This window comes from Microcebus murinus, chromosome 14, assembly GCF_040939455.1.
Source record: "Microcebus murinus isolate Inina chromosome 14, M.murinus_Inina_mat1.0, whole genome shotgun sequence".
NCBI classification, from domain to species: Eukaryota; Metazoa; Chordata; class Mammalia; order Primates; family Cheirogaleidae; genus Microcebus; species Microcebus murinus.
The window spans coordinates 1046921-1074651 of NC_134117.1; the positions used below are offsets into that span (position 1 = coordinate 1046921).

Sequence of the window (27731 nt, forward strand, 5' to 3'; positions counted from 1 at the left end):
GAAGCCGTGCCTGGGCTGAGGTCAGGGGGCTGAAGGACAGGTGCACAGGGAAGCTGGCGGGAGGGGCTGGGGCCTCAGCTAGTGGACTCTTTGACAGAGGCACCCCGGGTCTCTGACACCCCTGACTCTTGGCCTTGTTCCCCTGGGCGCTGTCCATTCCCCTCTCTCTGCTGGAAACCACCAGGTATGGCACCAGCTGAGGCAGGGTGACACATGAGCAGCTTGGCACAGGCATGTGGCAACTGCATCCCAGCGACAGACACTGGCCCACTCTCTGCCTCTGTCCCCGCTTTGTTTAAAGCCAGTTTTCTGCATGCACAGCCATGAATTACTAAAACACCACTTGTGAACGGTGGAGGGAAGATCAACTATAGGTAGCTGTGAAATGGGTCAAATCTCTGGTGGTTTTTGCCTTTTCTCTGCACGTTTCATTCATGCTTCCTCCCAAGATCCCACTGGGTGGGTGGTCCTTCTGGGCAGGGCCAGCCTGGCTTTGGGGCCAGAGGAATGTCCTGACAGGGCCAGGGCACTTCCCATGCTCAGCCCCGACTCCACCTGCCTCAGGGCCAGGACTGTGTGGCCCCAACTTGTGGGACAGCCAGGGGCAGGCGTGAGGAGCAGGGTCACTGCAGGGGAAGGGCCCTCAGTCCGCCCTAAGAACTTTCCTGACTCAGGACCAGGTCACTCAGGAAGCCCTGCCTTGTGGTCTCTGCCTAGAGTGAGTCCCCAAGGACAGGTGTCTCTTGCAGGCCCCCAGCCCCAACGTAGGCACCAGGGTCTCCCGTGGGCAGGTGGTGACCGGCTGCTGCAGGCTCTGCCCTCCTCCTGCTCCCAGGGCGGGCTGAGCGGGCCACAGCCTTCCCCCAGGCACTGGAGTCAGGGGAGGGTAAGGAGGTGGCTCCAGGGTGACTGGGGGACCTGGCCCTCTGACTCCCCCTGGGAGGTGGCTTTGTCCTGATGCCCCAGCCTTGGCCAAGTGCTGTCTGCTCTGCCCGCGTGGCCCCGCTCTTCCTTCCCCAGGTGCCCCGGCTCCTCTGCAGCCCAGGTGCAGTGGCAGAGAGTGCCACTGCCTGCCAGGGAGGGCGGGCGCCTGCTCTGCACCCCTAGCCTCTCCACTCTTCTCTCCCGGTCCTGGCTCCTGAGGAAACCGAGGCAGGTAGGAGAAACTCTGGGGCTTAGGTGTCCACATGGCCAGACTGGAGGAGGATCTGGGGACAGCAGCCGTGGCACTAGCATGCCCTGGCTGTGAAGGTGATGGTCATCTGCTTCCTCACGAGCTGGGCCACTTTGTGCTTCAGGAGGGGACCCGTGAGCTCAGGCTCCATGGAGCTCAGCACTGGGTCATGATGTGCACGTGACCTCTGCTCAACAACAACTGCACGGGCAGACCTGAAGGGACACCCCTCGGCCCATGAGCAGGAACTGCCAAGCGTGTCCACAGGGTCTCCTGAGTGTAAAACCTCCAGTCCCCAACCTTCTCTGTCCCTGTCCTCAGTGAAGAATGACCTCAGAGGCAGCATGAGGGCTCCAGGGAAGTCACACTCAGTGGCGCCCTGAGGGGGACAGCTACAGGGCTGGGAGGAGCCCCAAAACAGGACTGGCAGAGCTGCAAGCCCCAGCCTCTACCACTACATTGGCTTTGTGACCTTAGGCAGGCACCTCTGGGGCCTTAGTTTCTCCAGCTGTGAATCAGAGGGTGGCCCAGTAAGGTCCCCTAGAACCCATGATGGGGCTGATGCCCAGGCTGGATTCCAGTGCGTGTTATGCCGCTAGACAACCTTGCTGTGGGGTAACTCTTCTGCTACCTACAGCTTTGAGGGAACTCCCAGGTCTCTCCACAGCCAAGAGAGCCTCCCTGATAAAAGCATCTCCATGCTCTGCTCTAGGTGATGGGCAGGCAAGGAGGGGAGGGAATCCTGTCAACACAGGGCCCTGAACAGAGTGGGTAGAAGAGGTCAGTGACTGTGGGATGATGGATGGATGGATGATGGATGATTGGATAGAAGATGGATGAAGGATAGATGAAGGATAAAGGATGGAGAATGGATGGATGGAGGACAGAATATGGAGGATGGAGAATGGATGGATGGAGGGAGGATGGATGGAGGATAGAGAATGGATGGATGGAGAATGGATGGAGGAGGATGGATGGATGGAGGATGTATAGAGTACAGAGCATGGATGGAAGATGAATGGAGAATGGATGGATGGAGGATGGAGAATGGATGGATGAAGGGTGGATGGAGGATGGATAGAGGATGGACAATGGATGGGTAGAGTATGAATGGAGAATGGGTGGATGGAGGGTGGATGGAGGATGGATGGAGGATGAAGAATGGATGAATGGAGGGTGGATGGAGGGTTCATGGAGGATGCATGGAGAATGGAGAATGGATGGAGGATGGATGGATGGATGGAGGGAGGATGGGTAATGAATGGAGGATGGAGGGAGGAAGGATGGATGGATAGAGAGTGGATGGATGAATGGAGGATGGATGGATGGAGGATGGATGGATGGAGGATGGATGAATGGAGCATGGATGGATGGAGGATGGATGGATGGAGGATGGATGGATGGAGGATGGATGGATGGAGGATGGATGGATGGAGGATGGATGGATGGAGGATGGATGGATGGAGGATGGGATTAAGAAGTGAAGTCATTTTGCTTTCTTAGCAATTAATATTTTTTTGAGGACTTTGCTGCAGAAATTAGAACTCTGTCACAAATGAGATTTAGGATTTATCTATGGACTCTGCTTTCCCAAAACCAAGGAAGTGGGAACCCCTAGCGTCTTGATGTGTCTAAGAGCAAGAGCCCCCATCCCCACTGAGGGCAGAGAAGAGCAGAGAGATAGAAATTCCAGGGACTAGGACCACATGACTGCAGGTGTCACTGGCTGGAGGAGTTGGGGTGTCCACAGCAGAGGCCCCAACGGGAGCAGGAACGATAGGAGAAAGGAGGGGGCATCTCCCACGTCCCTGGGGTCCCGCTGCAGGCAGGCCTGGGCCCTGGGGTGGGCCTTGGGCAGGGGCCCAGGGCAGGGCGGGCGGGGAGCGGGCGTGGGCAGGGGGGCATGCACAAGTCAGGAGAGCAACATACACTTACGGCGTTATCCCCCAGGATGTCCAGCTTCTTCATCAGCTCCGGGACCACGATGTCCTGGGGGCAAGGAGAGGGACAGGCGGGAGGTGAGTGGCCGCGGGGGCAGGGTGGCGGGGCAGGGCGGGGCGGGGCTCACCGTCACGCCTTCGGCCTCACAGTACACCTGGAGGGGGCTCTTCCCGTCCACGAAGGGCGTGTGGTGGAAGTTGATGGCGGGTGACTTCCTCTCCCTCTCCTAGGAGGAAGCAGAAGGCTGGGCTCGGTGGGCCGTTCCCCTCCCATCCCTCCCTCCCAGGGGCTGTGCCACGGCCCGAGGACACGGGTCCAGCCCCCCGAACGCGGAGCCAACACAGTAGTTCCTGCAAAGCCCCGGGCCAGCCGTGCAAGGGCAGGACCCTCATCAGACGTGGCCCCGAGGCTGCCCAGCGGACTCGCCGGCCCCAGCCAGGCTGTGGGCTCTGGCTCCGTCCCACCTGGCCACGTGGCCCTGGCGGTCCCCAACCCAAGGCCACTTGCTCAGTCGCCAGCGACTCCCAGGGGCCGCTGGGAGGCCCAAGGGGAGGCTGCAGGTCAAGTGTCGACCACAGCCCCAGCCAGCGCAAGCCCCCTGGGGACATGGGCTGGTGGCTGTGCCACGTTCCTCACAGCAGGACCACGTGCAGGAGCCCAAGAGGCCCAGGGGACGGCCACCCCCATGCAGTGGCCAGGAGGACTTCGGGGCAGATCCGTCTGGACTCTGAGTCGGGTCCAGCTGTTGAACCAAGACAGAGGCCCTGGTGCTGTGTGGGGGTGGCCGGGTGGTGGCCCCTGCAGGGCCACTTCCTCCTGGCCTGGCAGTGGGAGGTGAGCGTGGTGACATGGCCACCACACCTGGCCCGACCTCCCCCGCAGAGACCTTGCCCACCCTTCCACCCCAGCAGGTCCTGGCAGAGGGACAGCAGGGCCCAGCCAGAGGGTCCCCGGTCACTGCGTGACGCCCACTGCCCCCACTCCAGGGCTTCCGTGACCAAGAACCAAGCGCCTGCTGGGCCGACAGCTGCGGTCTGGGCATTGTCCCTGCTGCACATTGTCCCCAGATGCAGCCGCAGCCACAGGGACATGCTGAGGGCACTGCCTGGCGTCTCGGGCCCCACAGGTCTGGACATGACTCTAGTGTTGTCGTCTGTCCCGCTTCTGTTGGCCCTTCCTGGCCCGGAGCTCGTGGCCTGCCTCCCCTGGGGGCACCGCCTTGCGCGGCTGGCCCAGTCCTTCCTACGAGGGCCGTGCGGGTCCAACCTGGCCTCGTGGGTGTGCGTCCCAAGACTCGTGGGGGTGGGAGGCCCGAGGACAGGAGCCCGTCACAGCCCACGGCCACACCGGCCTTGAGCAGGGGCCACCTGGCCGCCACCGCTCCCGGCACCCAGGTACCTCGAGCTCCAGGATCCTGAACTCCAGCAGCTCGTTCTGGTCCCTTCCGTCCTGCACCTCGTGTCTCAGCCGAGCCTCCTCTGCCTCCATCTGTCTGATCTGCAGGAGAGACGGCGGTCACGGCCAGGAGTCCGGGCCTCCCACCGGAGGCCGCAGGAGGTTGACTCCGGCCATCTGGACGGCTGCTGGCCCCGGTGCCGGCCCTGTCACATGTGCCCTGACCCTGCACTCCAGCCCGAGTGCATCTGGGTCCATCCAGGTGAGGCTGGGTGACCCCCCCTTGGTTGAGCAGGGTGGGGGCTGGGCGGGGAGGGCTGGCGCAGGGAGCCCGGGGAGCTGGCGCTGAGCCCGCCAGGCTGGGCAGGGCCGGGCGGGGGCTGGTGCTGAGGACCACGGTCTCCGAGCTGCTCCCTGGTGCCCCTTGGAGCCCAGGCTGTGCCCCGTGGAAGGGCCGGGGACCGGGGGCCGGGGGCCGGGGCCGCCTGGCTGCCTCCCAGAATTCACCTGGTTAGTTAAGGGACTGTTTAAACCGAACCAACAAGTGAGCCTGACGTGGGAGTCCCCCCCTCCAAACGGAGAGGTGACACAGCTGCACTGCCTGAGGACAGGTGTCCACCAGGAGCACACGGCTGTGTGCACCCCACCCCCTAGCTGAACTGGGGGGACAGAGGGGCCTGCTCTGACGCTCGGGATGGGAGAGGCAAACTCGGGACGCTGGCATCCTCTGGGGGAGCCGATGTGGTGGGGAGCGGGGTCCTTCTGTGGAGCCCCTGCGGGACCAGGAACGGGACCCCACACCCGCCCTGGCCGGAGACAAGCACAGGCTCAGAGTGTGCACGTGAGCGACTGTGTGTGCTCGTGTTTAGTGTGCACGCATTTAAGCGTGTGTGTGTTTAGCATGCATGAGGGCATTTAAACACGCGTGTGTTTAGGTGTGTGTGCCTTTCAGTGCACATGAGCATTTGCATGTGCACGCCAGCGCTTAAGCGTGGTGTGTGTGTGTGCACACCAGCCCCATGGAAACACTCCCTGGTTTAGGAGACGGGCAGTGTCCACAGGACACACGTGGGCTCACTGCGTCAGGACGTCCCGTCTCCAGGAGCAGGGTGGGGGGGGGCGGGCTCCTGGGGGGCTCCCATGGAGCGGGCAGCGCAGAAGGGGCCCTGTGCCTGTGCGCCCCCTTCACCCCAAACCCCCGAGCGCAGAGCGGGCCCTGCCGGACTCGCGGACGGGGCGCAGTGCTACCTTCTCCACGAGTTCCTGGTTTCTCCGATACAGCGCTTGCTTCTCTTCGATCCACTTCATGTCCTGGAAAGCAGGGTGAAGCAGCAACTAACGCAGCAGCAGGAAACCGTGACGCCAACACTTAAACCCTGACACGCGGGACACGAGGGCCCCTCGCCAGCTTCTGAGGCAACCGCCTAGCGGCAGTTCACGCCGCACAGACGGCGCAAACCTAGCACTTCTCCATCTTCCCGAGGGTCCTTGGGGCCCACCTGCGACGGGAGGGCCCTCGAGGACCCTGCAGGCCGCCACACGCTGCGCCAGGCCCGGTGCCCAGAGGCACAGTTGGACCCCCGGTGCAGGGCTCGGCGGCAGGGCGGGGGTCAGGACAGGTGGGGGGCGCTTCCCCCAGGCGGGTTTCCGTCCACGTCACACTCAGCCCCGTGGGTGGCGCCGGGCTTTGTGCTCTACTGAACAGCATGTGTGGACCCTGCGCTGGCCGCGCCCCAGGTCTGTCTTGGGAGGTGCCCCGAGTCCTCGGCACATTCTCGCACCCACGGGCCTCACGTCTGCCCTCCACGGGCAGCGTCTGTGAGGGTCAGGTGTCAGAGGAGGGCCCGTTTCTTCAGAAACTGAGCTTGCTCATCAATGTCTTCTCCCCAAGGCCACCTGCGGAATTCTGAGCAGGTTTAAAGGTGTCGCTTCTGCAAATGAAGACGCCGGTGTCCCCATCCTCCTCCTCCTCCTCCTGCATCCCCGTCCTCCTCCTCCTGCGTCCCCGTCCTCCTCCTCCTGCGTCCCCATCCTCCTCCTCCTCCTCCTGCATCCCCATCCTCCTCCTCCTGCATCCCCGTCCTCCTCCTCCTCCTGCGTCCCCGTCCTCCTCCTCCTGCGTCCCCGTCCTCCTCCTCCTGCGTCCCCGTCCTCCTCCTCCTGCATCCCCGTCCTCCTCCTCCTCCTGCGTCCCTGTCCTCTTCCTCCTCCTCCTGCGTCCCCATCCTCCTCCTCCTCCTGCATCCCCGTCCTCCTCCTCCTCCTCCTGCGTCCCCGTCCTCCTCCTCCTGCGTCCCCATCCTCCTCCTCCTCCCGCGTCCCCGTCCTCCTCCTCCTCCTGCGTCCCCGTCCTCCTCCTCCTGCGTCCCCGTCCTCCTCCTCCTGCGTCCCCGTCCTCCTCCTCCTGCATCCCCGTCCTCCTCCTCCTCCTGCGTCCCTGTCCTCTTCCTCCTCCTCCTGCTTCCCCGTCCTCCTCCTGCGTCCCCATCCTCCTCCTCCTCCTGCGTCCCCATCCTCCTCCTGTGTCCCCGTCCTCCTCCTCCTCCTCCTTCGTCCCAGCCTCCCGGCCCCTCTCCCCCGACAGCATTCGCAAGACGACTCGGGGATCTCGCCCTGGACGTCTGGGGACGGGCCTGTGGGTCCTGGGGGCTGCGCCCGGCGCGGGTGGCACCACGCCCTCAGCCCGCGAGTGCAGTGGCCCGGGGGGGTGGTCACGGTTGCCACGGCACCGAATTCTGGGACGGAGGCTACGTGGCACGTCTGCGGCTCATGCCCTCGTCTTGTCTGTCCGCCCAGCAGTTGGCGCCAAGGACGGCCACGGGCGGGGCCACGTGTGTCCCCACCACGAGGACACCCTCCCGCGCCCCGCGTCCGGCTCACCTGCCCCTGCTCCGCCAGCGTCTTCTCCAGGTCCTCGATGCGCGTCTGCGCCCGCTGCACTTCTGCGTGGAGCTGCTCACGCGTCTGTAGGCCGGGAGGGAAGACACGTCAAAGTCTCCCCAGCGGCGGCGCGGGGGGCGGCGCATCTCTCAGGGACGGCGCATCGTGACGGCCCCTGCCTGTCTCGCTGACAGGCGACCACTGGGGGGGGCGCTTTCCGAGAAGGGGGAGCTTGAGGCAAGTGCCCTCACTCAAAACACAAGGGGAATAAATTCTGCAGGTGGATTCTGAGAGCTCTGAGAGCGCGAGGTGAGATCCTCCGCACGGGGCGGAGCAGCCATGAGGACCGAGCCCTGGCGCAGGTCCGCCGGCCCTGGCTGGGGCTGTGCTGCCGTCTCCTCACAGACGGGCTCTCGGGAAGGCGCCGGCCCCCACTGGCCCTGGGCTCGCCCCCACCCTGCACCCCGTGCCCCTTGGCCTGCTGCCCAGAGCCCGCCCTTGTCCTTGGAGGCGGAGCTGCGCCCCGCACAAGTCGGCCCCCGGGTGTGTGACGTCCCTCCCAGCGGGGTCTGAGCGGCCGTCCCCGACTTAATTCGCTCTGTTGGGGTCCGGACTGCGGGGCTGCTCCTGCTCTCTTGGGGGACAGAGAGGGAGCAGGGGCGGGGAGGAGCTTTGGGGGCCGCTGGGCACAGGGTCCGAGGGTCCGAGGGCCTTTGGTGGCGCCCACTGAGCTCCGGGGCCCTGTTGGAACCCGTCTGCCAACCCGTCTCCCACCCCACGGCGCCGGCTCCCTGCCCCTCGCCTCTGCCATGCTGAGGGGTCAGGGAGGCTGAGCAGAGGGGCTTCCAGCCAGGCCGAGCCCTGCGCTGCCAGGTACGGAGACGGCGCCCCGGAGGCCGTGGCTGCCCGGGCCCTGGACCCCGTAAGGGGCCATGTCCACGCCCTCAGTGGCCTCTCCTGCCCCCCCCCCCACGGCCCTTTCCTTATCCCTGGGCCTCTGAGTCCCGCAGCAACGGCGGCATTGCCAATCGCAACACCGCCAGGCTGCGGGGGCCTGGGCGGTCCCCTCTCCTCGTTTGTCCTCTCTGCGTGCTCCGATTTTTAAAGTGATCACATGGTATTTCTCTGCATCAAATTTTTCTGTGATTCTAAATGTCAATTAAAAATTTTTTTACAATGCAGTTTGGACATTTTGACTCTCTAAGCAAAATCTTGGAAGTTCTTTGTTTCCACGCGGCCTTCGATCAAAAGTTTCTCTGTCACGTGATGGTGGAAAGGGAAACCGAGGCTTCCTCCTGCTCCCAAACGAGGTGGGCGGGGAGCAGGAAGATGAGGCCCTGCACAGGCTCTGACCAGTGTCACTCCCGCGGCACCCGGGCCCCCGGGTCTGATGAAAACCTGAACAGAGATTTGGACTTTTTCTTTCTCTGGTAGTTGTGCAAAAATTCAGTCAAAAAATTCAAACAGGGGGCCGGGCGCGATGGCTCACACCTATAATCCTAGCACTCTGGGAGGCTGAGGCGGGCAGATCGCTCAAGGTCAGGAGTTCGAAACCAGCCTGAGCAAGAGTGAGACCCCGTCTCTACTAAAAATAGAAAGAAATGAGCTGGACAACTAAAAATATATAGAAAAAATTAGCCGGGCATGGTGGCACATGCCTGTAATCCTAGCACTCTGGAAGGCCGAGGCAGGTGGATCGCTCGAGGTCAGGAGTTTGAAACCAGCCTGAGCAAGAGCAAGACCTGTCTCTACTAAAAATAGAAACTAATTGGCCAGCTAAAAATATATATATATAAAAAAATTAGCCAGGCATGGTGGTACATGTCAGTCGTCCCAGCTACTCAGGAGGCTGAGGTAGGAGGATTGCTTGAGCCCAGGAGTCTGAAGTTGCTGTGAGCTAGGCTGACACCACGGCACTCACTCTAGCCTGGGCAACAGGGTAAGACTCTGTCTCAAAAAAAAAAAAAGAAAAATTCAAACAGGGAATGTTTAAAGTCCGCTGTTCGGCGGATGAATCTTGTTTCCAAGCCAGAGGAGGGGAAGGCACCTCCAGGGACAGGTGCCCACAGGGAAGGGCTGGAGGCCACAGCAGGGCTCGGCTTTCTCCTGGCTGTGATGACAGGTGCCAGAAAGGCAAGAGGGGACCCGCCAAGACCCCAGGGCAGTCAAGGGGACAGAGGTGAGGTCCAGGGGCTCCCCGGGGTGGCCAGATGGATGTGTCTGGGGGGTCTGCCAACACTGCCCTTCACCCCAAGAGGCCCAGACTCCACCCAGCCTGAGTCCCAGGACAATGGCCCTGCAGGGTGGATGCAAGGAGCAGGCTCGACTGGACCCCGGACCCCACAGCCACCCCCCCGGAAGAGCCTCACCCCTGGGGGACACCCCATCTCCCTGAGGTGCACCAGCCACAGCACCTGAGGCAGGAGGGGGGGCCAGCCCAGACCGCTCGCCCTGGCCCTCCCCACACTCGCCCTTTTCCTGCACTGCCCCGGCAGCCAGCAGGGGGGGCCCGCCAGCCATGCCAGCTGCACATTTGGGCGTTCCGAGTCCAACAACACCAGGGCTGCCTGGGGAAGCAGGGACAGGAGGGGACACCCCTGCTCAGGCTCAGGGTAAAGGCAGGCGCAGGTTTGAGCTCAACATGTGCTGGGCGAATAACAATCTCAGGAACTTTCCAGAACAGCTCAAACACCCCGTCCCTCGTCCCCCTGCGCTCCAGGACCCAGGCCGCCCCAGAGCCCCACCGGCAGGTGGAGGAAGGTGACTCCCCCAGGTGCTGCAGGCCCCATGGCCCTGGGGCTCCCCGGGCCCCCCACGCTCACCTACCCGCACCCCCGCCCTCCCCCGGCCCAGCGGGTCCCGGTCCCAGGTCTGCGTCCTCAGCGAGCGTCACGGGTGCCAAGCAAGGCAGGACACTAGGGCCCGCCCGCAGAGGGGCGGAGCAGGTGGCCCTGCGGGGGAGGGCCGGGCGCAGCCGAACGGGTGGAGGGGAAGTCAGTTAGACCTTAACTTCTCGCTCTGCGTCCAGCGTCCCTCCGACCTGCTCCTGCAGCAATGCGTAGGCGCGCTGCAGCGCCTGGTACTCCATGGTCAGCTGCCGGAACCGCAGCTCCGTCTCCTCCTTGGCCATGCCCTGCAGGGGCACGGGACACGCACGCAGAGACGGCGTCAGCACGGGGCCTGTATGGTGGGGCACCTGTTCTCCCAGTGGGACGCTCTGTCACCGGCCCGTGGGGACAGTCACTGCCCGGCACCATCATCAGGAGAGAGGCTTCCCCGGGGTGCAGGCCGGGCCGGGCGGGGGCTCTGCTTGCCTGCCAGGCCACCCCACCCACACCCTCCACCTCGGGTCTGGCCCACACGCAGCCCTGTGGGAGTGCGTCCGGGAGGAGAGCTGGGCTGTGCGCAAGGGTCAAGTGCCCGGGCGGTACAGCCCCTCCCAGCATGCCCCCCGAGGCCGGCACCTGCACCTGGGGCCGGGGTGGGGAGGGCACGCAGTGCCCAGGTGTGACTGAGCCTGGAAACCCCCACCCAGCCAGTCCCCTGCCCAGCCCTATGCCCGAGGCCGTGGTACGCCTGGGATCTCCAGGGATCCCACAGCCACCGGGCAGCCCTCGGGGATCGGCTGGGGGAGGCCCAACCCCTGGCCTTGGCTCTGGGCCACGTCACGGGCCTGCACTCCTGGTCCCACAGCCACGGGGCTGGGCCACGCCGTGGCTTCCGGCTCCGGGGCTGGGACGGCTGCCTGGACGGGAAGGTGGCCTGGGCTCTGGAGGAAGGGGCTGTGTCTCTGTCAGAAAGAAAGCTCCCCCTTGCTGTCTCCGTCGCCCCAACTGCTCTGGGCCTCGGGCCTGACCTCCTGCAGGAGCCCGGACACCTCTGCAGAGGGCGTGGCTCGGGGGCAGGAGGGATTGTGGCTGGCCGTGGGCAGGAGCCAGGGCAGCCGCACACCTAGCGACTCGGGGGACAGGACACACACGGCCGGACCCCACCCTGCCTCAGTGTCCCCGAGGGGGCCGGCCGCAAGCGTGGCGCCTGCGCGGGAAGAGCCGCGTCACCTCGTCCAAGTCGTCGTCGGGCGTGCACGGGGTCTGGTCCGTCCGGTCGGTCTGGTAGGAGACGGAGGAGCCGTCGGACTCCAGGGACGCCTCCTCGTCGTAGCCAAAGAAGGTCTCCACGATGACCGGCTTGGGGCGGAGACGCGGCGTTAGTGCAGCCCCAGGCCCCGAGCCACCGGCCCCGCCCCGCCCCCACCTCCTGTCCTCCCGCCTGGGGCCCAGCCGCCCAGCGACGCCTGCTGCGCGCCCCCACCCCTGCCTGGCCCCGTCTGTCCCGGGGCGGCCGGGGAGCAGGCGGGGGCCAAACGCGTCCTCGGGGACGAGGACTCTGCAGCTCCCGGAGGGGCAGCGGGGCAGACCGTCGCCATGGTCCCCAGCGGGACGCACGGGCTGGACAGTGCGGGCCCCGAGGCAGGTCAGGACTCCAGTGAAGCCTTCCTGTTGTAATTTTGAAAGTGTCGGTCTTGACAGACGGGAGCAAGAGCAAAGACAAAGGCGAGTCCTCCACAGAGTCTGCGAGGCCCTGCCTCTGGGGCCCCCGGCCCCCTCGCCCCCTGAAAAGCTTCTCGCACCTCTGGTTTCCTCACTTAGGTTTAGAAAGGTCACAACACCCCAAACCCTGCCACCTTCTCACAGTTACGCCCCAGGCCCCTTCCTTTCTCGGCCCCCCGAGGGCCTCCCTGCTGGTTCCTCTGTCGGAACCTTCCGGCAAAACTCCTCCCTGGGGCCCCCAGACCACCCTGGGGCCACAAACCGGTCTCTGGCCCCTCTCCTGCATGTGGCTGCCAGCTGAGGCCAGGCGGGGTTCGGGGTGACTGGCCACCAGCACCTGGGGCAGCTTTCCCTGCTCTCCAGCTTCTCCCGACCCCTCACAGAACCTTCCAAACTCAGGCGAACCCTCAAGCACAAACTTGAGGTTCCTAGCACAAACAGAGTGCTAGGATTACAGGTGTGAGCCAGCACGCCCGGCCGAGGTTCTTTTATTAAACGCCTGTCCCCCGTGGCCCCTCAGTCTCTGATTGTCGTGCCTGGACCAGGGCAGCGGCCCAGCCTCCTGGTCACCACGTCCCCCCACCCTCCCTCTGGAGGCCCACTGCTCCCTTCTGCCTCCTGGCCCTTGCTCGGCTCCCCATGACAGCCTCAGTTTCTCCTCCCTGCACGCCCTTGCGGGCCTGCGATGTTCACAGACAGGCCCTGTGAGTGTCCCTCCCTGGCTTCCGGCCCTTCTGCCTGACTTACTTCTCCTTGGCCCCGCAGTGCCTGGGCAAACGGGAGCAGGACACACACGCCGAGCCCCACCCGCCTGCCTCCACCCCTCCAGGGTAGCCGCTAAATGCCTGCAATGACTCTCAGGGCCCGAGCGCCCAGCGACTGGGACTGAGTGACGTCGCTTGGCCGTTGAGCAGCATAGCTGACTGAAAACCAAACCACACACACATTTTGCGGGAAGCAGGAGGAAAGCCCTTTGGGACTTTCTGCAAAAGCTCCCTCAATAAAAATCACAAATTCCTCAAAAAGCGTTGTACAGGCCGGGCGCGGCGGCTCACGTCTGTAATCCCAGCACTCTGGGAGGCCGAGGCAGGCAGTTTGCTCAAGGTCAGGAGTTCGAAACCAGCCTGAGCAAGAGCGAGACCCCATCTCTACTATAAATAGAAAAAAATTAATTGACCAACTAAAAATATATAGAAAAAATTAGCCAGGCATGGTGACGCATGCCTGTAGTCCCAGCTACTTGGGAGGCTGAGGCAGGAAGATTGCTTAAGTCCAGGAGTCTGAGGTTGCTGTGAGCTAGGCTGACGCCACGGGACTCACTCTAGCCTGGGCAACAAAGTGAGACTCTGTCTTAAAAAAAAAAAAAAAAAAAAAAAAAAAAAGCGTTGTACAGAAATTACCCCAGGTCTTCAGATTTCTTGGGGGCATGAGCTGGCCTGGGGGCCATGGTGCAGCGGCCGGGGGCAGGGAATGGCGGGGCAGGGAATGGCGGGGGCAGGGAATGGCGGGACAGGGAATGGTGGGGCTGGCCCTCGTGGGCGTGTGGCAGGGCAGACTGAGCCCAGCACTGCACGTCCACAGACTTGGGGCTCGGACTGGCGGGCGGGCGGCAGGGACCAGCCCCCAGAGCCGCCCTCCCCTCCACCGTCAGCGCTGCTGGTAGTGCCGTTATTATGAATTCCTAGCTTCTCTCAGAAACGTAACAAAAATGAAGTTGGATTTCTAAATATAAAATTATAAGCAGAATATTTACTTTGGATTCTATTTTGGTTACTTCACAGCAACAATTTTTAGAAATAATAAAAATTATTTCCTTCTCATCTCCAAAGGAAGAGATTGGCTCCACAGGTGGATTTTCGAGGTGTGCGCTGACACCCACGCCGGCGCGCTCCTTACCTTGGGCAGTTTCGCCATTTTCTTCCTCTGCTTCCGGAATCGTAAGAGCTTATCCCGCTCCTGCAGAGACCAGTGGGGAGATTTTTAAAGCAGCTGAACGGCTCCATCAGCCTCAAAGCCACGGTTCAGTGTTTCTGTGTCATTGTGTGAACTGACGTAGGACACGGATTCAGGCAATGTGAAAGAGAGACCTCCCCTGGGGGCCCTGCTCTGCAGGCCTGGGGGGCCCCCTCCCCGCCAGGGCTCTGACCCGTCGGCCGAGCCCGGCTGCCCTCTGCACGCACTGAGCCAGGAGGCGGGGACTGGAGGGGATGCCGGGAATGGGGAGCTCAGGGGGGCCAGCAGCCCAGGCCCCCCGCCCCTGCAGGACGGTGCCCACCCTGTGTGGAGGCCAACACCCTCACACGTGTAAGGAGACCAGTGACCTGCTTCTCTCGGGGGAACCCGGGGAGCATTTCCTGGCATGACGGGAACCAGCCAGGCTGAGACCACCTGTCCGTGCCGGCCCCGGGGAGAAGCCAGGCGGAGGGGTTTTCAGGGGAAGGGCAGCTGCCCGGCCCGGCCTGGCCGTAGCCATGACATGGAGCAGTCGCCGGGCTGGGTCCTGTCTCAGCTGGGTCCTGTCTCAAAGCCCTGGCCAGGCAGCGCCGTGAGGACAGCCAAGCCACCCAAAGCTGCTCTGTCTACACTGAGGCGCCATCGGCCCGGGACGGGGCCCACGGGCAGCCACCCTGGGAACCGGGAGCGTCGCACTTGGGAGACACTGACTGGTACTTACTAACACGCTCTTCACGTAGCCGGCGGTTTCGAGGGTCTAGGAAAGAAAACAGCACGTTGTGGAACCGCTGCCGCATCCCAACCGCGGAACCTCACTGCCCACGCCCTCCGCCCCAGAGGAGCCTTCACTCCCTGGCAGCCTCCGTCTTCCTCGGCTGCTGCCTGAGAGGTGCGGCGAGCACCGCAGGGCGCCCGGGACCCTGTTCAAGGTGGACGGGCACCTCCCTCGCTCGGCCGCAGGAAGAAGAGCCATTGGAAATAGAAACCGTGCGCATTTGCGCATTTGTGACGGGCCGAGGCCTTGCCCGTCCCTGCTATTTCCCTCACGAACTCCTAGCGCTGCCGAGACGGGGCGCGTTCACCCTGTAACTGAGCAAGAGACGAGCTCGGATCTCAGCATGCAGGGGGAGGCCCCACCCCACCCCACCCCTGGCGGGCAGGGGTCCCTCTGTGCCCCATCTCCCGGTCCTGGGGAGCCGGCTTCGGTCACTGAAGACAGGTCAGCGCCTCCCAGCTGTGCGTGCTGGTGACACAGAGAGACCGGCCATCCGTGCGGGAGGACACAGGACAGCCGTTCTGAGATGACCTCACTGCGGCATCGGTCTCGGTCCCAGCACAATGCGGGAGGTGCCCAAACGGGGATAACGGGAGCAGAGCTCCAGGAAGGACTATTTGCAAAACCGAGCTGGGTGCAGGGGACACCACGGGGTGGCCCTGTCGTGGGCTGGAGGCTGCCCCCAAAGACGTGCCCACAGCCTGCTCCCCAGACCGGCGAACGTGGCCAGACCTGGAAACAGCGTCTCTGCAGGTGTAGCTGAGCAAGGACCCAGAGCCCACCCTACTTGCTAAGAGCAACAGAAGAGGACAAAGCCGGGAAAGGTGGGGCAGAGATGGCGTGACGTGGCCGATGGCCCCAGAGTCTTCGAGGTGGCAGAGAGGATCTTCCCCCGGAGCCTCTGCGGGCAGCGTGGCCCTGCCACAGCCACGGTTTTGGCCCCCAGAGCCGTGAGGACAAACTGCCGTTGTCGTGAGCCCTCCCGTGTGCTGATTAGCTACGGCGGCCCCAGCACTGGGCACGGCAGCACCGCTGGGCACAGGCAGCAGGAGGGACGCATTTCGGAGACCCAAGTAGAGGCCGGTGCAGGGAGGGCCACGTAGATAAGCCATGGCCCGGGGGGACCCAGCCCAAGTGGCCCCATAAACGCCCGCCCGTCCTCCCCACCTCCTGCCGGGCTCCTGGGAGCCAAGACGGGTGGGCCCACAGCCCACCGGTTACCTTAGACAGCTCGTCTATGAGGTTTTGCTGCTCGACAATCTGAAGTTTCAGGAAATCAATTTCTCTTTCGTCCTGACTCTGATCGAGGTCGTTTAAGGAGCTGGGTCTCCGTATGATGCCGGCCCTCTGTCTCTGCAACACGGAGCAGACCACGTCACACGTGGGGGTGGGGGGCAGCGCCTGAGTGCCCGTGGGGAGCTGGGGTCTCCCCTCCACTGCCTGAGCCAAATACACGCCGCGGCCTCCCGCCCAGCCTCAGAGCCCGGGGGGAGCCGAAGGGCTTTCGGGCTCCTCTCCCACCAAGCGCGTGAGACCAGACGCCCGAGCGCAAGGCCTGGGCCTCGGCCCAGGAGCTACCGTCTTCCTGCACTGCGGGCGGGGATGTGGAGGTGGGCCCCCCTCTGCGCCGGCCCGCGGCCCCGGCCCGGCCCCTTACCATCTCTATGTTCTCCTGGGTGACGAACTTCAGCTTGTTCTCCATCCGACGCAGGGTGTGCGACAGATCTTCGTTTTTCCGAGTAAGGCGTTTGTTTCTGTCCAGCAGCGGCTTGTACTGACTCTCGGCCTCCCTCAAGCGCTTCAGCTGAAAGACAGAACCGATCGCACGGCCCGGTGTCTCTGGGTGCCAGGTCCCCACGCAGAGTCACCACCCTGCCCAGAGCCTTGGCCACCGCAGCGTGGTCACCAACCCACTAGCTGGAAAGAGGCAACTTCAGTCCCCGCTGCCAGGTGGCGTCCACCTGCCTGGCGCCCAGGTGACCTGAGAGGCTGGGCTGGGCGTGGCCAGGGGACTGCGTCTGGTCCCATCGGCACGCAGACAGGGTGAAGCTGCGCCCCAGCAGCCCAGGGCCAGCACTCCTCTCGGCAAGGAGAGGCGCAGTCAAACTGCCAGCCCACTGGAACATTCTAGACACTCTAAGCCACTCACACACCCTCCAGGAGCTCAAAATCCCAGCGGCTGTCAGGACTGACGGTGAGGGCCGTGTCCTCACACATCCCGGACCCTGTGCAGAACGGGGGACACTGTCCCCAGACACAGAGAGCAGAGATCTTCCAGCCAGCACCCCAGGGCCAAATCCGGCCACCCCCCACCTGTTTTGCTAATAAAGTTTTATCGGCACACAGCTGAGCGGCCCCGATGCAAGGCTGGCCTTGCCACCATCCCTCCTCTGTTCTAGAAGGAACTTGGGAAGTAGAGGCCCCACCCCCACTGTGCAGCCACAAACCCAGAGGATCCCAAAGCCCCTCGGCCCCTCACCAGCTCGTTCCGCTCCTCCGACAGCAGCGCGTTCCGGTCTTCCAGCTTGCGGATGATCGCGCTCAGCTCTGCGATTTTCAGTTGGAAGCGCCGGGCGTCCTTTTCATCCAACTGCTGTTCCTAAAACAAAGACCAACTGCAAATAACCGTCCCCAGACACGGGCGCAGAAACCCCTGGCAAACCCCGGCGCGCTAAGGAGACCTAACGCCCCGCATGGTCCTGGCCTTGGCTTCCGGCGGCTGCAGGGGGAGGCAGCCCTGGCCCTCGGCCGCGGCCACTGCAAACCGCACGGTGGGGACGAACGGGAGGAGCAGAAATGCCCCAAGGGTGCAAATGTGGGGGGCCGGGCGTGCAGATGCGGGAACCGCCCGTCTGGGCCACGCCGGGGAGACGCCGCAGCCGCCCGTGCTCTGGGGGCCGCTGCTGAGCCGCACCTGCGGGAAGGGTCCGCCCCGCCCCGCCCGACCCGGCGGGGGCCGATTTTCGGGCATTGTGCCGTGAGCACAGGAGGAGCTACCGGGAGACTGTGGAAGGCTGGCTTCCCAAGAAGGGCGCCCTCAGACGGAGCCGCTAGCGGGTCACCTTTGTTTGGAACCACCGGGCCTTGGTCACGGATCAGCGAAAACATTCGATCTGGTTTCAGAATGTCTCTGGAGTTAATGCAATAGTCTGTCAAGCACCAGAGCAGGGGGTGCTGGTTTTAATTCGGTTAATCCCTTCATAATCAGATCACAAAATGTCATTTTCTATTCTCGAAATGTCACTGTCCTAGGCCTGGCTCAGCTCAAATAGAGTTTCAAAGCAAGGACTCGGCCGTCCAGGGAGGGGCCGGGCGAGACTCGAGTTCCTCATTCAACAGGTGCAGGAGAGGCGGGGGGGGGGGGGACAGGCCCCGCAGGACCGCCGGGGTCCCTGGCAGGCGGGTCCCCAGGAAGTGCCAGAGCCGCCACGGAGAACCTGGACGAGGAGAGCACGGAAGCTGCGGCCACGCGGGCCCCACGCCGCCACAGGCAGCTGCAGGCGCGGGGAGCGGTGCAGCCGCACAAAAGCGGATGACTGGTGGCGTGCGTGCCGGGAGCCACCACCCCAGGGGCCCGGCCGCGGATGGGACGGGCAGGGAGCCGGCACAGGGGCCTCTCCGGGCAGAGGGCCAAGCCCGCGTGCGGGAGGGAAGCAGCGCGTGCCCAGGCAGCCTCCTCTGCCGCCAGCCGGGGGCCGCAGGAGGGAGATGAGGCCAGTGCTGGCGCTGTGTTGGCGGGAAGGAAGGGGCCGTCTCTGCCAGCGCTCCCACGGTCAGGGCCGGGCTGCAGGGCACCCAGGGCCGGCGCTGGCTCCGCCTGGGCTCTGGCCAACCCCCTCCCTGGGGTACTGCCTGCTAGGGGCAGCCCCGTCTGTGTGCACGTCTAGGGGCCGGGGGGGGCCTGGGGAGGTGCTTACAGGGCTTCCCGAGTGGTCTGAGGCGTCTCCTGCACCGCCTGCATGAGGAAGTTCCCGCCTGGGGCTGCCGGGGTGCCGGTCGGCCTCTCTGACCTGGGACAGCTGCTCGTCTAGAGCCTCCTTTTGGAGCTGCAGCCTCTGAGCGTGCCCGGCTTGCACCCCTAACTCTCTCTCCAGCACGAAGACTGCTCTGTCTTTAAACTTTATCTCCTCCATCTACAAGGAGAACAGAACACAGTCACACAGGCAGGCCGGGCGCAGGGCTGCGGCCACCACGGAAACAGGCGGAGTGTCGGCCCCGCCAGCGTCTCGGGCTCTGAGACCAGAAGCGAAAGCGGAGCGTCGCGCGCCGAGAGCCGGCAGCCCCGCTGCCCGCTGAGGCACCTTCCTGAAGGGTCCCGGCCCCCGTGTGCCCCATCCCGCCCCGTCCCGCTGGGGCTCCCAGTGTGCAGGGGCCACGGGTCCCACAAGGCCGGGAGAAGGTTCTAGCAGCCCTTGCCTCCCGCTGCACAGAGTCACCCACACCCCGCCAGCAGGAGAGGAGGCGCAGGGCGCCAGGGAATAGGATTCCGGCCTCAAAGCCCATGTTGCCCCTTCCCCATCTGGGCCTGTGCACCAGGGGAGGAGGGGCGGGGTGGGCAGGTGGGGGCCCTGCTGTCGTCCAGGAATGGCCACGGCTATTGCCAGGCAAGCCGAGGCCTTTGGGGTGAGGTGGGGCACCCAGACAGGCGGGCCGGACGGCAGTGTGGGGTGGCCAGGTCTGCCTGTGAGGCCCTGTGCTCCCTGGCCAGGCTGGTGGCTGTGAGGGTGGGTGGCCTTCCCACCCCCCTAACGCGCAGCTCTGTGGGCTCCACCTGCTAACAGCAGCTTAAGACGCCCGTCCGGGTCACAGGGGCCGCCTGCTGCGGAGCCCTGGGCCCTCCTGCCAGCGGCCGCAGGGACGCGAGGGCGGGTGACGGGCACTGAGCTCAGAGGCGAAGGCAGAGCAGGCCAGACGGAGCGGCCCAGAGTCCGCATGACAGAGTCCACTTGGGGGCTTGGGCGCCGTCGCTGACAGCCATGCATTTACAGGGAGATGGGGCCACCAGGGGTTCAGGGAGGACAGCCTGACACGGAACACTTTTCAGCACCAGGACAGACTAGGGTATCTGTCCACTTTACATGCGGTTTAAAGATAAAACCATCCCACTGGAAACTCCTAAGACCCTATTAAAAAAAGAAAAAAATATATATTTTTTGAAGTAAAATTTTAAAATATTAAAAAAAAAAAAGATAAAACCAGCTAAGGTGCTGAGGTTAGCTTGGAAGCACAGGCGGAGCTGTCTGACCAGCCCAGATTGTGGACTTCAGGCCACGCAGTGAGGGGGGAGGGGGCGAGCAGAACAAGAAATCCCTAACCGCTAAATTCTCGCTTACTCGAGCACAGAGGTGCTGGAAGAGGACACACAGTTGATTAGTGAGAACAAAAGGAGAATATACAACACAAACGAGCGGTGTCACTTTCCTCTTATCGGGAAACAAGAAATCAATAGCCGGGGGCCGGGCGGGGTGGCTCATGCCTGTAATCCTAGGACTCTGGGAGGCCGAGGCAGGAGGATCGCTCAAGGTTAGGAGTTTGAGATCAGCCCGAGCAAGAGCGAGGCCCCATCTCTACTAAAAATAGAAAGACTAGCCGAGCATGGTGGCGCATGCCTGTAGTCCCAGCTACTCTGGAGGCTGAGGCAGGAGGATCGCTTGAGCCCAGGAGTCTGAGGTTGCTGTGAGCTAGGCTGACGCCACGGCACTCACTCCAGCCTGGGCAACAGAGTGAGACTCTGTCTCAAAAAAAAAAAAAAAGGGCCGGGCACGGTGGCTCACGCCTGTAATCCTAGCTCTCTGGGAGGCCGAGGCGGGCGGATTGCTCGAGGTCAGGAGTTCAAAACCAGCCTGAGCAAGAGCGAGACCCCGTCTCTACTATAAAATAGAAAGAAATTAATTGGCCAACTAATATATATACAAAAAATTAGCCGGGCATGGTGGCGAATGCCTGTAGTCCCAGCTACTCGGGAGGCTGAGGCAGGAGGATTGCTTGAGCCAGGAGTTTGAGGTTGCTATGAGCTAGGCTGACGCCATGGCACTCACTCTAGCCTGGGCAACAAAGCGAGACTCTGTCTCAAAAAAAAAAAAGAACCGGACCCACAGACCCCACCTCTAGACCCACCTGGGCATGTGGCTCGGAGCAGGGGCAGACCAAAAGATGACGAGAGGTAGCCAATAAGGACTAGAAATCATTGTGATTGGTGGAAACAGACCCAGAGAGGATGAGGACATTGAAGTTGGCGGATAAGAACTTTAAAAAATTATTATTAATACACTAAAAATGATCAATGTGATTAATACATTAAAATATTTTGATAGAGGTAGAAAATAAAAATGTAATTCAAGTGACAATTAGAATCTACAAAAAGAAATTAAGTCAACACAAAAACTCTACATATAATATCTAAAATTAGGAAATCACTGGGAAGGTTTAAAAACAGACTAGGCACGGTAGAACCATGAAGCCAAGATAAACCCACAGAAAATGTCCAGCTGAAGGGAAAATAAGGGCACAAAAGGGAAAAGAAACAGAAAAACAAAACAGAGTGGAGTTTAAGAGAAATGAGGGATATGGTTAAAATGTCTAACGTATTTAATGCGTGCAACTGGAGCCCCAGAAAGAGAGGGGAGCAGAAGTAATATCTGACTAAATAACAGGGTCAAGAATTTTCCAAGTCTGGTGAAAGACATCACTTCAGATTCAAGAAGCTTAGCTGGCCCAAGAAGTGTGAAAAAACTAGAAAAACACACCTAGACGCTTCATAGTGAAATTGTTGAAAACCAAATAGAATGTCTTAAAAGAGGACAGGAATAAAGACGGATCGTCCCAGAGGAACGAGCGTGAGAGTCACGCTGGCTGCTCAGCGGAAGCTGATGAAACCGGAAGACAGTGGAGTGACCTCTCCTGAGTGACAGCAGAAAAACCTGACAGCTCAAGAGTTCCAGATTCCATGAATATGTCCTTTAAAAAAAGTATATATTAGCCGGGCACGGTGGCTCACGCCTGTAGTCCTAGCTCTCTGGGAAGCTGAGGCAGGCGGATTGCTCAAGTTCAGGAGTTCGAAGCCAGCCTGAGCAAGAGCAAGACCCCGTCTCTACTATAAATGGAAGGAAATTAATTGGCCAACTAATATATATATATAAAAAATTAGCCGGGCATGGTGGCGCATGCCTGTAGTCCCAGCTGCTCGGGAGGCTGAGGCAGAAGGATCGCTCAAGCCCAGGAGTTTGAGGTTGCTGTGAGCTAGGCTGACGCCACGGCACTCACTCTAGGCCTGGGCAACAAATCGAGACTCTCGATTAAAAGGATATATTCCTTTTAAACGGAATATATTTCTTTTAATATATTAGGAATATTAATATTAGTATATTAATATTAATATCTTCCTAAAATATATTTAAACGAAAGATATTCTTAGACAAGCGAAAGTTGAGATACGCACTGCAAGCAATTCTATTATTTTAATTTATTATTATTATTATTATTTTTTTTTTTTTTGAGACAGAGTCTTGCTTTGTTGCCCAGGCTAGAGTGAGTGCCGTGGCATCAGCCTAGCTCACAGTAACCTCCAACTCCTGGGCTCAAGCCATCCTCCTGCCTCAGCCTCCCGAGTAGCTGGGACTACAGGCATGCACCATCATGCCCGGCTAATTTTTTCTCTATATATTAGTTGGCCAATTAATTTCTTTCTATTTATAGTAGAGACGGGGTCTCGCTCTTGCTCAGGCTGGTTTTGAACTCCTGACCTTGAGCAATCCGCCCGCCTCGGCCTCCCAGAGAGCTAGGATTACAGGCGTGAGCCACAGCGCCTGGCCATAGTTTTTAAAATTATATTTTAATTTCTCTTTTCTTTCTTTTTTTTTATGATTCAAAGGACATCAAAAGGTACATGCACACAATTCTAAAGGAGTTCCCGTCTGGGAAGATTCCGGACAAGAGCACTAAAGGGCAATATATGAATAGATATAAAAGACTATCCACTGCTCAGAGGAACATTAAAAACCATTTGTTTTGGGGTTTGTAAAGTGCAAAAGCGAAATATATGGCAGTTATAAGAAAGGGGGTGATGTTGCTTTTATAAGGTGACTGTGTTTTGGCTATGTAGCAAAAGGACTAATTTAGGATACAATGTAGCAATTTAAGGATACATTTTAAAAGTTCTATTTAACCACTAATGGAATGATACTAAATGTTATAAGAGAAAGGGGGATAACCCCGATGAAGGCTGGAGATTGAGGGAGGGAGAGAGGGAAGGAGGAAGAGAGTTCAGAAAAGAGAACAAAACTCGAGCCACGAGCACTGGGAATGAAAGCCCCCGACAGCGCACGACTCCGACAAACGTCCCCCACAGAAGATGGAGAGACAGCCGCGACAGATCCGCGCAGGGACGTGCTGTGAGCCCTGGTTTCCGAGAGCCGCGGGGACAGGCAGGAGCAGTGCGCCGGCCGGGAAGGGGCTGGCGTGTGTGCCGCACCTTGATTGAAGTGGCGCTTACTCGGTGAACGCACGTGCCAAAAATCACCAAGCTTTTCCATCAGACTTGACTGTGCTGCACAGAAGTTTCCCCAAAAGGAGCAGAGAAACAGATCCTGATGCCCAGGCTTCGCCCTCCAGAAACGCTGGTTTCATCGGTCTGGGTGCTAAGCCTGTACCTTTAGGCTCTTAAAAGCCCTCAATGTTCCCAAGCTTTTCCTAAGCAGGTGTCTCGTGGATGTCAGAGCCGGAGCCAGGAGGCAAGTGGCTCCTCAGGGCTCGGGGGTCTTACCTCTGAGACCCCCTTTACCTGCGCAGTGCAAGGTACACACACACGGCACGGGCTGCCCCCGGGGAGCAGGGGCGCAGGCTAAGCTGGGTTAGGGTTAGGGTGTCTGGCGGTGGGTGGCCTTGAGCCACGGGCAGGGCCATCTCTAGCGAGACCCGGCCCAGCCTAGGAGCCGACAGGGCTGCGGCTGCAGCTGGTCACGCCGTTCGGGAAAACAGACCCCAAGGAGAAGACAGGCCCTTCATGCCGGTCACTTACCTGCAGCAAAAGCCATGGACACGAGGGACGGGCTGCTCCCCACCCACACGCCGAAAATAGCACTTCGGGAGAAGTGGACTTTGTTTTTATAGCCGTCCTTTTACGGGGCTTTAATCACGGCTGTATATTATTGTTTCACGTTAACCAGCTGTCTAGACGGCTGGGGCATCATAGATTTTTATGAGAAAGAAGACATTGGGCTTTGCCTGTAATTCTCTGGATTTATAGAGTTTTCAATAACGGTCTGGGCTTGTGTTCCAGCAAATGCACTTGGGCGTGCAGTGGCCGCATGCTGACAACATCTCCCCCGGACTCCATGACAGCTCAGCATGGAAGTGCCACATAGCTGCCCCCTGAGGCCCAGCGCAGCCCTGTCCCCATACAGTGTCACTAGCTCCATGGGACTCGGCTGTCAGAGTCAGGCCACCGGGAAAAAAACCAGACAGTTTTAATTCTTCCTTTCCAATCTTGTACCTTTAATTTCTTTCTTTGGACTTACTGCACTCACTCAAATGTGTCTTTGGGGAAAGATTTTCTTAAAAATAAAGGAGAAAACATTCTCCACAAAATAGTAGCATTTCTGCCTGTTTACCTTAAAGTAAAGTGCCTCCCTCTCTCCCTCACACACACACACGTGCACACACATAGGTATATGCACACGCACATACATGCACACATGCATACACATATATGCACACACAGGCAGCAGCCACAAGGGCACAACACGAAGGAACTCTGAAGAGACACACGAAAGGAACTAAAGAAAACCTCTAGGAAACAGCCAACTGCAATAATTATCCTGGAGAATTAAGAGATGGAATCACACCCATGCAGGAGAGGGGAGTGCCAAGAGATTTTTGTTTCGGAGAACGAACATTTTGAGAATTAAATGCACGATGGCAGAAAGAAAAAACTGAACAGAAAAGTTAGAAGAGAAAGTTGGGGGCGTTTCCTAGAAAGTAGAACAGAAAGCCAATGCTGGAGAGAAAAATAGGGAACCAGAGCCTCAAGCCCGAGGTCCACACCGACTCGCAGAGCGATGGAAGGAAGAGAGGGAAGACGGTGCAGGGAACGGGCGGTGGCGTCTCCCAGGCTGCGGGACACGGTGGGGGGAAGGGCTCCCGACACCTGCAGTGCTGGATGCTCTGAGCTCAGAGAGGAAACCCCGCAGCCCCCGGCCGGGTGGGAAGGGGCAGCCAGGCAGCCCGAGAAAGAGAGTCGGGGCCCGAACCTGTCTCGACGGCAGCCCTGCAGGTGAGGAGCTCGGGCGGAGGTGCCTGCTGGTTTCTGATGGGGGTTCCGTCCCACCTGCAACTCCACACCCAGTTAGAACACCAGGTACGCGGCGAGCACAGACACATTTCATACACAGGCCTCAAGAAATGCCTCTCCATCCCCCTCGTTCCCCAGGAAGCTACTAGAAACATGCTCCACCTAGACACTCCCTAGCACCCACGCGAGCACCGTGGCAACGCCACGTTTCCTTCTCAGCTCCCGGTTTGCCCTTCCTGGCCGTGTGTCCAGGGGAGGCTGCAACCTGTCCGGGAAGTTCCGTGTGGCTGCACAGCCAGAGGCGACCTTGGAAACCAGCAGCCGTGGGGAGGAGGGCGTGTGGCTGTCCCTGTCCCTGCCCCACGGCCAGGCCACATGGGAAGACCTCTGCACCCCTCTGAGGTGCCCAGGGCGCTGGGTCCAAGACACGTGGAGCAGAGAAGCAGGGCACTCACCCCGTGTCCCGGATTCCCTGGGACGGTCCACCCGCCAAGGGGTGAGGGGAACAGGGGTGCAACCCACCCCCTGGACCCTGAGCCTTCTCTGCAACCTCGAAACACCTGCCTCTGAGGACACCGACCACCAGAGCCGGCCAGGGCATCCCGGGTCTCTGGAACTAGGAGGGAGGACACGTGATAAAGGTGCCGGCGTTTGGCCACACGGACCCGCAACGCTGGCGTTCCCAGGCCGAGAGCCGAGTGTCCCAGAGAGGGCAAGACACACGGAGGCTGGTCTCGTCCTTGTCTGCGGTGAGACTGGAGACCCTGAGAGCCGTCCAGTTGAGAGAGGAGACTCCTACCCTCAAAACGCGGAGCCCTGCTCGGCTTCAGGGCTGACCTGGGAGGGCGTCGGGGGACCCTCTCCGACCCTCTGGGGAAGCGGGGACGGACGGGGAGTGCTGACTTCCAGATTTCTGCTCAGCCCACCTAGAATCGGCCGTGGCCGTGGCCGGTGTGGACGGAGGGCGGTCGTGGCTCGCCTGCCCGTGGGCTCTGAACTGCAGCCTCCACGTCCAGGAGCCACGCCCGGGGACCCCGGAGCCCACAGGGACGGTGAGAGGGACGTGCGTGCAGAGTGGCGGGAGAGAGGCCAGAGCCGCCAGCCCGCCCCGCCCCGCCGCCACCGGCCCACCACGCCACGCCCTGCCCCTGCCGGCCACGCCCGCCACATACCAGCCTGCGGATCTCGCGCTCGCACTCCTTCTTGATGCGGCTGATCTCCTCCTGGTGCAGGTGGTACACGCTGCGGATCTCGGCGGCCTTGATCTTGTCGGCCTGCATGACCAGCGTCAGCGCCTCCTCCACCTGCCTCTTGGCGCCCTTGAGCTCCGAGATCTCCTGCTGCATCTTGACCTTCTCCACCTCGAAGCCCCGCTTGACCTCCTCCTTGGCCTCGGACAGGAGCACGGTCTTGACCTTGTCGGGGCCGCCCTCCCGCAGCGCGTGCAGCAGCGCCTGCAGCCGCTGGTTCTCGTTGTCCTTGATCTTGATGACCCGGAGCAGCTCGGCCTCGTGCTGCCGCAGCAGCGCCTCGCGCACAGCCTGCAGCTCGCGCGTCTTCTCCTCGTGCAGCTTGGTCTTCAGCTCCGTGAGCAGCACCGCGCTCTTGTGCTGCTCGTGCTCACGCACCTGCCGCAGCTCCTGGTTCTTCTCGCGCTCCACCCGGCCCACCTGCAAGACAGCCGCGACACCGGGCTGGCGGGGCCGCCGGCCGCTGGGGGGAGGGTCGTGTCTCAGGAAACTTAGGAGCCGCCCCCCATTCCGAGATCTCCCCTTCAAACGCGCGACAGACACGGGACCCAGACCTGGAGGGAGGAGCGTGTGCATGCGCGGCCGTGGCGCTCCACGGAGCTCGGGCGTGGGCAGCGCCAGCCGGGGGCGGGAGGCTGTGGACACACGGTCCCCGGAGGGTGGGCCGGCCCTCCAGGAACAGGCCACGCCGGGGAGGCAGAGCACGGACCTCTCACGGGAACGCGCCAGGCGGGGGCGGGAGGCTGTGGACACACGGTCCCCGGAGGGTGGGCCGGCCCTCCAGGAACAGGCCAGGCCGGGGAGGCAGAGCACGGACCTCTCACGGGAACCCGCCAGGCCGGGGGCAGCGGGAAGCTTCCCTGGGACGCAGCCCCACGGGAGCAGGCGGGCACGCCGACCGCTGGCCGGGGGTCCTCGGGCAGCCTCTGCCCAGCGCCCTGCAGCCCCCCACGGAGGGTGCTGCCCGGCATGGGGCACGCAGCAAATGGGAACAAATCTGAGCGGCTGGGCCGTAGGACGTGGCCTCATCTCAGGCTTTTGGAAACACTGAGATTGGTTTGTTTGTTTTTTTAGACAGAGTCTTGCTTTCTTGCCCAGGCTACAGTGAATGCCATGGCGTCAGCCTAGCTCACAGCAACCTCAAAATCAAGCGATCCTCCTGCCTCAGCCTCCCGAGTAGCTGGTACCACAGGCATGCACCACCATGCCCGGCTAATTTTTTTTTCCCATATATATTTTTTTAGTTGGCCCATTAATTTCGTTCTACTTTTAGTAGAGACGGGGTCTCGCTCTTGCTCAGGCTGGTTTCGAACTCCTGACCTTGAGCGATCCTCCTGCCTCGGCCTCCCAGACTGCTAGGATCACAGGCGTGAGCCACCGCGCCCGGCCAACACTGAGATCTTGCCTGGATGTCTTGACCCATCTAGATGCTTGAGCCTCTGGCTACACTGTCCCGTCACCCACACTGTGGCACACAGTAGGTGCTCAGAGTCTGCTCAGGGAAAGAGGGGTGGTGGTGCCAGTC

General features: G+C 61.2%; 1 protein-coding gene across 3 annotated transcripts in view; it reads right to left on the reverse strand.

The window, feature by feature from the left end:
• Positions 1–27731, reverse strand: part of JAKMIP3 (Janus kinase and microtubule interacting protein 3) — an 82607-nt gene that overhangs the window by 13544 nt on the left and 41332 nt on the right. For 2 of the 3 annotated variants that reach the window (XM_076009691.1, XM_076009690.1), the window contains 14 exons: positions 26129–26626; positions 18586–18801; positions 17148–17267; positions 16326–16472; positions 15890–16021; positions 14615–14650; positions 13837–13896; positions 11449–11577; positions 10395–10523; positions 7391–7474; positions 5759–5821; positions 4514–4612; positions 3243–3341; positions 3104–3163 (listed from right to left, as the gene is read on the reverse strand). In XM_076009691.1, the coding sequence (XP_075865806.1) occupies positions 3104–3163; positions 3243–3341; positions 4514–4612; positions 5759–5821; positions 7391–7474; positions 10395–10523; positions 11449–11577; positions 13837–13896; positions 14615–14650; positions 15890–16021; positions 16326–16472; positions 17148–17267; positions 18586–18801; positions 26129–26626 (1872 nt within the window). The remainder of the gene's footprint in view (positions 1–3103; positions 3164–3242; positions 3342–4513; positions 4613–5758; positions 5822–7390; positions 7475–10394; positions 10524–11448; positions 11578–13836; positions 13897–14614; positions 14651–15889; positions 16022–16325; positions 16473–17147; positions 17268–18585; positions 18802–26128; positions 26627–27731) is intronic. The other variant, XM_012781440.2, reaches the window with a different exon arrangement.